The sequence below is a fragment of the Bos grunniens genome, chromosome 18 (assembly GCF_055505025.1).
Source record: "Bos grunniens cultivar Pamir isolate PY7600 chromosome 18, Bosgru_T2T1.0, whole genome shotgun sequence".
Taxonomy (NCBI): domain Eukaryota; kingdom Metazoa; phylum Chordata; class Mammalia; order Artiodactyla; family Bovidae; genus Bos; species Bos grunniens.
Window position 1 is genome coordinate 10,708,387 of NC_141182.1, and position 12,714 is coordinate 10,721,100.

The 12,714-nt window shown below is 49.4% G+C and overlaps 2 protein-coding genes across 27 annotated transcripts in view; both read left to right on the forward strand.

Annotated features, from left to right (window-relative positions):
• The window catches only part of WFDC1 (WAP four-disulfide core domain 1), a 62,538-nt gene extending 54,211 nt beyond the window's left edge, over nucleotides 1-8,327 (forward strand). For 16 of the 25 annotated variants that reach the window (XM_086350159.1, XM_086350166.1, XM_086350156.1 and 13 more), the window contains 3 exons: nucleotides 3,571-3,612; nucleotides 6,204-6,276; nucleotides 7,911-8,327. In XM_086350159.1, the coding sequence (XP_086206285.1) occupies nucleotides 3,571-3,612; nucleotides 6,204-6,262 (101 nt within the window). In that variant the 3' untranslated portion in view covers nucleotides 6,263-6,276; nucleotides 7,911-8,327. The remainder of the gene's footprint in view (nucleotides 1-3,570; nucleotides 3,613-6,203; nucleotides 6,277-7,910) is intronic. The other 9 variants (XM_086350161.1, XM_086350150.1, XM_086350151.1 and 6 more) reach the window with 1 other exon arrangement.
• ATP2C2 (ATPase secretory pathway Ca2+ transporting 2) overlaps nucleotides 8,081-12,714 on the forward strand; it is a 100,230-nt gene continuing 95,596 nt past the window's right edge. For both annotated transcript variants that reach the window (XM_086350123.1, XM_086350130.1), the window contains exon 1: nucleotides 8,081-8,216. The gene's annotated coding sequence lies outside the window, so the exon portion shown is untranslated. The remainder of the gene's footprint in view (nucleotides 8,217-12,714) is intronic.

The window sequence follows — 12,714 nt, forward strand, 5'->3', positions numbered from 1 at the left end:
TGAAGTTGCTCAGTCTTGTCTGACTCTTAGCGACCCCATGGACTGCAGCCCACCAGACTCCTCCATCCATGGGATTTTCCAGGCAAGAGTACTGGAGTGGGGTGCCATTGCCTTCTCCGGAGCCATACAGTTAAATATGGTTAAGTTGTATGTTTTATAGTATGTGGCTTTTACTACAATAAAAAAGCATTAAAAAAATAAAATATTTTCTGAAATTAGAAAAAAAAAGCACTGTAAAAAAAAAAAAAAAAAAGACTGCAGGCCACTGAAATGGGGCTCAAACCCTGTGGCTTTCTTCCTAGATGACCTTGGGCAACTAATCTAACTTTTCTTAGCTTCAGTTTCTTCATCTGTAAAATGGAGCAATTGGGGGTCCCCATAGTAAGTACTGAACTGAACTGATAGTAAGTGCTTCTTGGGGTGGTGATGAGGCTTGGACTAGAGAATACTTCTAAAGCCCTCAGGTCAGCGCCTGACAGAGTAGGTCCTCAACAAATATGCGCTGGGGTCACCTGTCTTCAGGAAGAGGGCTGAGCCTATCCACCTGTTCCCCGCTCAGAGGAATGATCAGAGCCTTCTGGATGGAAATGTAAATGAAATTTCCCCTCATCTTGTCCCCGGAGGGCCTTCACTTAGCAATAATTGTTGGTAAAATTGTACAGGACTTGGGAAACATCTTAAATTCCAACAACGTCCCTTGGAGCGACGGTCTCGGGGAGGAGCGGGGCACTCCCATCCCAGGGTAACCTAGGAAGATGCCTTTGGTTTTAAGGTTTTTTTTTTTTCTTTTTTTAAAAAAGACATATATTTGAAGTAATTTCTGACTTACTGAACAGTGGCAAGGACAGTCCCTTGGACCCTCCACCATCATTCATTAGTCGTGACTGTTCCTTTCATCGCACTTCTCTGCTCTCCCCCCAGCCCACACCTTCCCTCTGTATAAATCTGCATAGGTATTTGGGGGCAGTACCAGAGAATAAATCACACCTCTCATGCCCACACCCAAGATGCAAGTCTCTGCTGAGAGCTGGCTGCTGCAGGGGGCTGAGGGCCTTTCTGCGCTCAGTCTGGACCCTGACACTGGAGGAGTTCATGTCTTTCTTGAGAGGAAAATGAACATGGACGCAGGCAGCAGATCTGATTTCTCAGAGAGCAGAGTTGGGGTCCTCAGTGCGTATGTTATTTACTTATTGCAATAAAGAAAATTATTTTATTTTATTACTGAAGTCTGGTTAATTTACAATGTTGTTAGTTTCAGGTGTACAGCACAGTGATTCAGATATACACGTGTATATTTTATATATATATATATATATGTATATGTATATTTTCTTGTTCAGGTTGTTTTCCTTATAGATTTATTATTGGCTTGTCCAAAATATTCATTTGGGTTTTTCTGTAACATCTCAAGGAAAAGCCTGGACTAATGTTTTGGCCAACCCAATACAAAGTGTTGAGCAGGGCTCCTTGTACCACGCAGTAGGTCCTTGCTGGTTATCTATTTTATATAGAGAGGTATGTACATGTTAACCCTAAGCTCCTAATTTATACCCCCTCCCCAGTACATCTTCTGAGTGCCTTCCATGCCACTCCGAGGCTGATGGGCCTCCACGCTCCCCTCTGACAAGATGACTTCACTGATGCTGCCTGAGGATGACGTGGTCACGCAGTCCTGAGCAGGGGCTCAAATCAGTTGATTTCTTTTGTTAAAGGGACAGTTTTGGTAAACACACCCAGCGTGAAGAGGGCATCTATTTCTGCACAGATCAGTGTCCTTCCCTTGGCATCAGGAACTAGAATCCATTCCCAGGGAGACGGGAGGAGCAGGAATGTTTCAGAGAGCCTCGGGCCTGGAAAAAAATTGTCATTTGCTTGGAAAATTGTTGTAAATAGTAGTCATTGAGATAGCTGATAAGCTGTCTGCCAGGAGCTGTGGATCGGCCTTTGGTTCTGTCGCCCTGAATAGTGAATGTCGGTGCTGGCCCTGAACACCCTGATGATGGTTAGAATGTCCACAGAACAGAACGATTTTTATTGAGATATGATTGGAGTATTAGTTCCAAGTACACAAATGTGATTGACCTGGTAGCCATCAGACAAGGCTCACGGGTGGAAGGGGAGGGGTGAGCTAACCAATGCCAGTTAAGTGAACCATCTGTATGAGCTGGCCAGATTTCTCCACTCTGCCACGTTGCATTTCCCCAACTCCTACCAGAGAGTGTTTCACTGCCGTGATGCGGGGGGACTCTGAAAGAGGGTGGGGTGGTTGACAATCAGCAATGGGTATTAGGTGGTAGGGATTCTTAGTAATTTGAGACAAATAAAATTACCGAGTTGACCGCTTTTTACACACGAAAGTGGCTGTTTTGTGTGGTTCCTGATAATCTTTGTTGCAAGCCTATGTTTCCAATGAAAGCATTTCTCTTAATCCTCATGATAACTTAAGACGTATTGATTTTACCGCATTTCCTGGTGAGAAAACTGAGGCTCCAAGTGGGTTAGTGAGCAGTGGAGTGAAGTTTCATAACTGAGTTGTTTTGTTTGCAGTAATGACTTTCAAGTCTCTTTTGAACAGACTCAAAAACTGCTGTTTGCTTTCCTTGTGAATGTATTGTGTAATGACATTTGCTGAACAATATTTTGGAATTTGCTTCCAGTTCATCTCTTAAGAGAGTGGTTCTCAAACTTTATATTACAAAAAATACTGAGGGACATCCCTGGTGGTCCAGTGGTTAAGACTCTGCACTGCCACTTCAGGGAGTGTGGGTTTGATCCCTGGTCAAGGAACTAAGAGCCTACATGCCGTGTGGCACGGCCAAATCAACACCAACAACTTAATTTTTAAAAATACTGAGAACCCCACAGAGCCTTGTGTGGGTTTTGGCTATGGATATTTACCATATTCAAAAGTAAAGCTGAGACATTCCAAATATTTGGCTGATTCATGTTGATACAGGGCTTCCCTGGTAGCTTAGTTGGTAAAGAATCCACCTGCTATGCAGGAAACCCCGGTTCAATTCGTGGGTTGGGAAGATTCCCCTGGAGAAGGGAACAACTACCCATTCCAGTATTCTGGCCTGGAGAATTCCATGGACTGTATCGTCTAGGGGGTCACACAGAGTCCAACACGACTGAGTGACTTCAACAGACAAAACACACACAACACATGTCGATATATGGCAAAAACCACCTCAATATTGTAATTACCCTCCAATTAAAATAATTGACTTTTTTAAAAAGTGACAATGATAAACTCACTATGGGGTGAACAGCAATAGTATTTTTCTTAAAATGGCTCTGTTTTCCAGCATACACACAAAGTGGGCAGAGTGGCATGGTTTCACATATTTGCAGTTGGAATACGTGTATTCAGAGGACTGGATCTTCATGTCTGCATCTGCATTTGATGGGCTGCAGTGTCACACGTAACATAGCTTCTGAAAAATTCTACCATACACTTGTGAGAGAATGAGAGTGAAACACACAAGTCATTTCTTAGCACTGTTATGAAAATAGTTTTGACCTCATAAACTCCCTGAAAGGAGCTTAATCCTCTCATTTCTTTTCCAGATGGTCGATTCTTACGACAGAAATTTTACAAAGAATATCCAGGTAGGAGAAGGCCCATTCTTTCCTTGCAGAGGGTACTAAAAATGGTGGTGGGCGTTTCTGGTGTGAGGAAGAGAAAGAAGCCCTGTGGGCTGTCCTGAGAGCTCCAGTCTGAAGCTGCTATGAAGGAAAATGACTGTATTCCACCTGGTGGTTCTCATGCCCTCAGCTGGCCCTTTGGGGATAAGATGCTAGGAGGCTAAGATGCTTCTGTTGTGCAAAATCTCTCCTCCAACCTGAGCAGTCCTCCTCGCAGGTGGGAGCCACTCCAGGCTGTAGGCTGGGACTGGGGCAGCGGCTCAGGGATGGCTTATAGGAGACAAAGTGGGAACTAGGTTTGGGGAATAAAGGAAACACCCTGTTGTCTGATGGTGGGCAAGAGGACTTACAGAAAACACAGCTTCATGCTAAACCTCAGAATGTAGGACTCGATGTACAAAAGCTCCTCCTACTTTCATTCAGGGAATTGAAACATGTGGTTGACACCATCTTTCCAGCCAGTCATCCGTCAAGTTATCCACTGATCCATCCATTCATGCCATCATCCGTCCATCCAGTCTTCCACCCATCCAACCATCCAGTCTTCCATTCAACCATCCAGTCCTCCTTCCATCTTTCCATCCATCCATCCAGTGTTCTATCCCTCCAGTCTTCCATCCATCCAGTGTTCTATCCATCCAGTCTTCCATCCATCCATCCAGTGTTTTATCCATCCAGTCTTCCATCCATCCATCCAGTGTTCTATCCCTCCAGTCTTCCATCCATCCATCCAGTGTTCTATCCATCCAGTCTTCCATCCATCCATCCAGTGTTCTATCCCTCCAGTCTTCCATCCATCCATCCATCCAGTGTTCTATCCCTCCAGTCTTCCATCCATCCATCCATCCAGTGTTCTATCCATCCAGTCTTCCATCTATCCATCCATCCAGTGTTCTATCCCTCCAGTCTTCCATCCATCCATCCATCCAGTGTTCTATCCCTCCAGTCTTCCATCCATCCATCCATCCAGTCTTCCATTCATCCAACCACCCAGTCTTCCATCCAACTATCCAATCTTCCTTCCATCTTTCCATCCATTCATCCTATCTTCTATCTATCCAGTCTTCCATCCATTCACCCATCCATTCATCCTGTCTTCCACTCATCCATCCATCCATCCTTCTATCCATTCAGTCTTCCATCCATCCATCCAACCATCCAGTCTTCCATCCAGCCATCCAGTCTTCCTTCCATCTTTCCATCCATCCATCCCATCTTCTATCTATCCAGTCTTCCATCCATTCACCCATCCATTCATCCTGTCTTCCACTCATCCATCCATCCATTCTTCTATCCCTCCAGTCTTCCATCCATCCATCCAGTCTTCCATCCATCCACCTAGCCATTCATCCTGTATTCCACTCATCTATCCATCCATCCAGTCTTCCATCCACCCACCCATCCATTTCCATCCTGTCTTCCATTCATTCATTCATCCATCCATCTGGTCTTCCATCCATCCTTCTATCCATCCATCCATCCAGTCCTCCATCCATCCAGTCTTCCATCCACCCACCCATCCATTTCCATCCTGTCTTCCACTCATTCATTCATCCATCCATCTGGTCTTCCATCCATCCTTCTATCCATCCATCCATCCAGTCCTCCATCCATCCACCCATCCATCCAGTTCTATCTATCCAGTCTTCCATCCATCCATCTGGTCTTCCATCCACCCACCCATCTGTTTCCATCCTGTCTTCCACTCATCCACCCACCCACCCTTCTGCCCATCCATCCTTCTGCCCATCCACCCAGTAATTCATTCAATCATCCATCCATGTGTTCTTCCATTCATCTACTATCTATTTCTCTAAGAATTGACAGCACATATTTATGAAGGGAAGGGGACGACAGAGGATGAAATGGTTGGATGGCATCACCAACTCAATGGACATGAGTCTGAGCAAGCTCCGGGAGTTGGTGATGGACAGGGAAGCCTGGCGGGCTGCAGTCCATGGGGTCGCAAAGAGTCGGACACAACCGAGCAAATGAACAAACTCTCTATTCTGTGCTAGAGGTTGAGGCTACATTTGTGAATATGGCAGATCCAGTCCATGGCCTCACGCAGCTAATATCAAGCAGGAGATCACAAAATGAATAAAGTCCAAGTGGTTATTTTGTGACTGCAGTGATCAGGACCACTGAGGTCACATTCAGGACACCATGAAAATAGACTGGAATGTCAGGGAAGGCTTCCTGAAGAGGGGACATTGAAGCCCAGTATGAACAATAAGAAACAATGGGCAGAGGATCAGCAGATGTGAGAATCGTGAGGTTGAAGCAACTTGACCATCACAGCAGCCAAGCACGTCATGAGCACAGGGTGGGGGCAGGGGGCAGGCAGGGAAATGTCAGGAGTGAGGGCAGACTACATAGGTGGGGGGCCCTAGGGAGGAGGGGGAATGGCTGCAGGTGGGGACCAGGGGACCTCATTTGGGGGAGAGGAGGGGTCAGAGCCAGGCTGAGGCGTTTAGAGTTAGTTTGGCCGCTGAGCTGTGAGCACCTGAGCAGGAATCCACACACCTGCCCTGACCGCCTGATTCTTTCCGCAGAGGGCGCCTCCAAGTATGTGGCAGAACACGGACAAGGACAGCAGAGGCACTTTCAATAACGTGACAGCGGTGGGTAAGTGGGAGGTGTGATCAGTCAGTGACAGCAGGTGGCTTTGGGCAACCAGGTGTCTGAGGTAGCTTTCATGACAAAGTTGACCGATAGGAGAGCAAGAAAAGGGTTGACCTGTGGGAAGAATGTGAAAATGCCCCTGTAATTTCCAAGTGAACACGTGAGCGCCTTGGGTGTAACCAGCAGTAGAAGTTTCTAGAGCCTGTGACTCTGAACCCGAGGACCTGTCTAGGCTGTGACTGACTTTGTGCTCCTTGGTGATCAGCAGACACGCCCTCTGCCACCACGGGAACTTGGTCGTCTGTCCCCCTCCCTCTGCCGCGAAGTACTATCTGCGGCCAACGCTCAGGCATGAAGAAGGTGCCCTGTGGCTCCACAGTCCCTCGTGGAAGTCTCCAGTGTGCAGACCTGGTGCTGGGGGGACACCGTGGATAAATCAGGGCTCCTGTTCTCAGGGGCTGACATCCTCATAGGAGACTAAACCCGTCAACCAGCAGGACAGGCAAGGCCTGCAATGGTGTCATGAAGGGCGTTGGACAGACAGGTGATGTGAGGCAGGATAGGAGGGGACTGCTTCAGGCGAAGGTCAGGAAGGTGAGCAGGTGACATCGGAGCCAGCATCTGTCACGGGCACCCAGGCATAAGGAGCCAGAAGGGCAAAAATCCCAGGGCAGGAAAGATCTTACTGAGGTGCCCCATGGAGGCAACCCGGGCGGGGACAGAGTGAAGGTGGGGGCAGCCGGCTCCAGAGGTGACTGGGTAAGAAGGCGCGGCTACACACGGGTGTTCTCCAGAGTGAGAGACGGGCGGATGCAAAGGTCCAGTAAAACCTGTATCTTTCAGCCAGTAAAACAAGAACACCCACCCAGCGCTCTGAAAGCTCAAGTCTGTGCGTGGTAAACAGGGCCCCCTGAAAGCAGGCGATATACCCCTGAATGTCCTTGAAGGGCAAACATCAGGTTTCAGGTTCCAGAATCTTCAGATGTGAGTCCTGCAGGAAAAGCTAGAGCCCATGGGGATTGATGCCAACGTATCTATTACCTGCTGATGACAGGAAGAGTCCTTGGAGTGGCTCTGACCCACCTGAGTCTGTGAACCTCACATGGGGAAGTGCGGGGACCGGTGGGAAAGGGCAGGGCAGTGAGAGACGATGCCTCTTAGGAACCAGCCGGCCAGAACTGAGTTTAAACTCCTGCTCCACCACCAGGTGATCTTAGGCTAATGACTTCCCCTCTCCAAGCCTCAGTTTCCATATCTGTAAAATGGGAGTGATGAGGAGGGATGCATTAGGAACTTAAATGAGATGGGAGGGGAGATCAAGATGGCAGAGTAGGAGGACTGGGAGCCCACTTGCCCCCATGAATGCATCAAAAATACATCTGCACATGGAGCGACTCACTGCAAACACACTGGAAACTGGCAACAAGACTCTAGCACAACCGAGGTTGTAAGAAAGATCCACGTGGAGTCAGATAGGAAGGTGGAACCGAGAGACTTAGCAGTGAGTCAAGAATTGAGTCTTAGCAGAAGCTGGCATCTTTCTGGTGCTTCTGGTGGGGGAGGCAGAAGTGGATGACACATACTTGTGACCCCATGTTCTTGGGTTCATGTTCATTCCTTCTTTCTTTCCCTTTCAGCCTGTCTGCAAGAACATTCCTCCACTTTCTGCTGAGCCTCAGAAATCATTGGGTAAAAAATGATTTGACCCCCGAGGTCATGCCCAGCCTGAGAGAGCATGACCCCAGCGGTGTTTGGAGACAGGGCCCCTGGCTCACAGCCCCGGCGTGGCCCAACCTGGCGGGGTGACTTCATGGGAGCCACTCACTAGCTTCAAGTTCCTGCTTTATCATCCTGGAAATGAGGCCCTCCTAGTAGTCCCCTTGACCTTGCCACCCCTCAGATCTGCATGGGAAGAGGTCACTGCCTTTGGGAGCTGTGTTAAGGTCAGTGTCTTGGTTGGTACAGGTTTCTTCCAGGTTTGACTCTGGGAGACATGTACCCATCCCAGATGTTCTTGAGATAAGTCTGCTCATCATAAAATGGAAATGAACTCACCTGCTCACGCGTGATTCATAGTTTTAAGCACCTGATGACAAATTGGATGTGCTGGAGCCGTGGAATCTGAGGGTGGGAGGTGGTGGGTATGATGGGGATGAGCTGTCTGCTCAGCTGTGCTTCTGGACCCCTGGACTATTGGGGCCACATGCATACCCTATCGATGTGGGTCCCTCTGAAGCAGACCCTAGGAGAAGGATGATTTATTGGTTAGGATTTATTGATTAGGAAGTGATTTTAGCAGGAAGGTTCCTGGGGAGAGCTCACATGGTCCTACCAGGTGATGTAAGGTGGTCTTGCGGAGGGGAACTTTGGTGAGACCTGCCCCCCTGCACGGTGGTCCTGGAGGCAGCCTGCTTCCCCTCAGGGCCGGCTCCAGGGGCGGCACCCATCACATGCTCCGAATGGCCTCACACTTGGTTTAACAAAGTTGGGCAAGGGGCCGCATGTTCATTTTGCAAATGATTAAATGGGTTTGAGTCCCACTGTAGAGTTGGCCCCATTAGAGGGCAAGGGAACTGAGCCCTGCTCAGTGGTGGGGTAAGGGCTGCTCCTTGGAGGAGGGGTTGTCAATTCCAGGGGCAGCCTGGAAAGGGACCCCCAGAGAATGCAAGCAGAGCCCTGGGGGGCATCTGTTACAGAATCCAGGTCTCAACCATGACTGCACAGAAGCGGACACATATCCAGAGGCTTTGGGGGAGTGATTCAGTTCACCCAGTAACACCCACCCCCACCTCAGTAAGACAGCTCATGGTGACTGGTGATCAATGGTCAGTCGTTTGGCAGGACTTGACCTTTTGAATTCCAAGAGGGGCTTGTGTGCAGACTCCTGAGTATCCGTATTTTATTTTATTGATTGATTTTTTCAGTTGGAGGATAATTGCTTTACAATGTGGTGGTGGTCTCTGCTGTACATCAACTAAAAACAACTAGGGATAAAACTACCACAGGACCCAGCCATCCCACTGCCACGCACCTCCCCTGAGGAAATCACGGTTCTAAAAGACGCATACACTCCAAGGGCCACCGCAGCACTGTTACTCTGGTTTTAATATTTACTTATTTATTGGCCACGCTGGGTCTCAGCTGCATCAGGCAGGACCTTCCATCTTTGTTATGGCACATGGGCTCTTTAGTTGTGGCTTGCGAACTCTCACTTGCAGCTTGTGGGATCCAGTTCCCTGACCAGCAGTGGAACCCGGGCCCCTGCCTTGGGAGCGTGGAGTCTTAGCCATTGGACCACCAGGGAAGCCCCCCGTATTTTAAAAACAAGCATCTCTCCTCACCTCTATCCCTCCTCCCCTGACCTTCCCTCACCCAGGCCACACTCTTTCTCCAACTAAAAGCCATATGCTCTTGGAAAACACCTGAAGTCCAGTTTAAAGCGGAGATTGATGACTGATGGGCCTTTTTTTTTTTTTTTTTGGTCATTTCTGAGCATCAGTGTGTTCGTATTGCTCAAGAATTATTTTGATGGTTTCTTTGTTTCTGTGTGTGGAACATGAGGGAAAAGCAGTCAAGCGATTCACGTCAAAGTTGTGTGAAGTGTGCCTTTGTCACACTGGCTAGGGGAGGTTTGGACCTTCCTGTTGATGGAGAAGGAAGACGCCTTCATCCAAGAATGGCAAACCCTGCCAGAGACAGATCTGCTCTGCTTCTTGGAGACTGCAGTTTATGTCCATCCATTGCAAGCATGAGCCAAGTTGTGGGGTTTATAACATGTGGTTTCAGGCATCACAGCGTGGGTCACCCACGAAATCCCCAGCACCTCACCTGTCTGTGCTGGAGGGTCCATCTCGCTGGTCTGGACAGCCTATGGTTACCTGAAGCTCCTTTGGGGAGTGGGTAGGGATGAGCAGCCAGACCATCAGGGCTGAGGTCCAGCAGTCTAAGGGACTGTCCCCTTCTTCTCTGGCTATAAGTTGTGGGCACCAGCAGTTACAACCAGCAGAGACTCTAGTGTCAGAAATCTGAAAGGATCCACCTAAAATCATACAACCCGTGGTGCCAGAGTCAGGATTCCAAACTGGGCTGTCCTGCTCACAGCTCAGGCTCCAGAGACCCAGCAGCTCCATCCATGCATATTCCCTCCAGCCATGGAAGCCCAGAAGGGGACACTGCCGCTGTGCCAACCAGCAGAGGGGCCTGAGGACAGGGCTGAGCTCATCTCCCCTAGAGGACTGCCCGCGAGACGGGGTGGGGAGAGTAGAGGCTGGTCAGCCCGTCCTGATCCTGGGCAAGGTACTTCCCCTCTCTTGGAGCCTCAGTTTCTCCCTCTGTGAAATGGGTGGGATGAGATGGCTGCCTTTCAGAGTTGCCGGGGAGGATTATGAGAGAGGGTGTACAGAGAGTGGTCAGCAGCTATAGTGAGCATTCTTTGGTATTATTACCTTGACCCTAGACTCCCGTGTAGGCACATCGGCCCCCAGTTGAGCCCCTCTGGTGAAGCCCAGATGCTGAGACTTCAGTTTGTCTCGCTTCATCCATCAGTAAGTTTCGCTGGTTCATTGCCCTTAGGTTCTGGGTAATTAACTTCCTATTCACTCATCAGGTACTCATTCACTCATTCATACATTCCTTCTATCAAGAAATATTTACCAAGCGCGAACCACCTTTTCTTGGTAAATCCAAGATGCACCTTCCCCCTACCCCCACCTTTCCGTGTCCCCTGGAGCTGGGAAGTGTCCTGGTCGTGACCGCCAGGCGTCACAGCCTGCACGTGGGCACAGTGAAACGTGCGGGCTGGGTGTCAGCAGCTCAGTGGGAACTCTCAGGAAAAACCGAGGAACTGTCTTCTGGGAATTTCTGCATCATCAAAACCTCGGGGATTGAGAAGCCACGTTGGCAGGAAAACTCAGATGCTGGCAACACTGAGTGGAAAAGTGGTTGAAAAGGGTTGGAGCCTAGCGAGATGACCTTCTAGGAAAAATCTTACCCCGTTTATTTCACGTATGTTTTCTTTTATGTATGCGTAAGACTGAGACATGATCAAAATCTATGTCCACATAAATCTGAAAGAAGCTTCTACCAAGTTTGCAACAGAAAGGTGAAAGTGTCATAGCAGCTTAGTTGGTGGTACTTTTTTTTCTTTTAATTACACATACACTTATGCTTGGATTATTATATGTGCTGCCTGTCTTGGTTTCAGTCTGAGATACGGAGGGGAACAGCCCAGAAACTGCCCCTACCTCCTGACTCAAGGTTCTGCCCCTCCATCACACAGCCCCAGGAATGGGCTTGCGAGCCCCCTGCCCTTCTCAGCTTTACCTTGCATTCCTGCCCTGGGTCCTCAGTCTGGAGGGAGATACACAGATGCATGGGTAATTGTAGTCTCTGGGGGACATACCCGGAGCCCAGCTATATTTCTTGGCTTTGAGCCCAGAGCATGGTCCCCTTTGGGAGCTGGCATCACCCCTCTGTGGACCTTATTGATTTGGATAGGTGATGGGGCTGCTCACCTGAGCTAAAGTGTGAACAGAGGTCCCGCCATCCAGGGCATGAGAGAGCTCCGGCCTAGGAGCTGGGTTCCAGAGGTGGCCCTGCTGGTCAAAGCTGTGTGTCCCTGGACACAGAGCTTAGCCTTTCTGAGCCTCAGTTTTTACTGTGATGGAGCAGGATGATGCCTGCCATACCTTCCATGGGATAAAAGAGATAAGAATTGTGAAAACTACTGGGAAACCTGGAAAGGCCTGTCCCCGGTCCTTGGGGCTAAGAGAGGGAGGGAGGAGGCACAGCACTGGAGCAGAGTTGAAGGAACCTCAGGGGCTGGAGGTCCAAGGTGCCGCTGGCAGTGACAAGACCCCGGCTCTGAGCAGCTGGGACAAAGAGGGCCGCCGGGAGGGATAGGAGGGGGGTGGCCTCTTTGGTGCTAGGCCAACGGGGCTCATGTCCCAGCCCTGCCACTCGCTAGTGTGCGATCTTGCACAAGTTAGTCACTGTGCCTCGGTTTCCCCATCTGCAAAAGGGGGTGATGATACTCCAGGCTATAATGAGGAGTAAAGGTGTTGAAATATGTGCGGGTGTCAGAACGGTGTCTGGCTCATAGCACGGGTTCTATAAGCGGTCACTGCTACTATTGTTATGGTTGTTATTGTCTCTTAAGGTAGAAGTGAGCAGTCACAGCTTGGGAGGACAGGACCACATCTGGGCTTCAGGGACAGTGGGAGCCAGAGATGGAGTCCCCCCATGGATGTCTGAGTGCTCTGGGCAGAGCCACTGTCTCCTTGGGATGAGACACTGGCCCCCTGCCGCCCTAGAGCTCCATCCTGCCTGTGCTCCCTGTGTATGGGACACCTCCCTGATGACACCCAGGGGAAGGCACCCCACTTCTGGGACCATCAGCTGAGGCTGTGGGAAGCAGGAAGGAAGAACCGGCAGCTTCCCAGT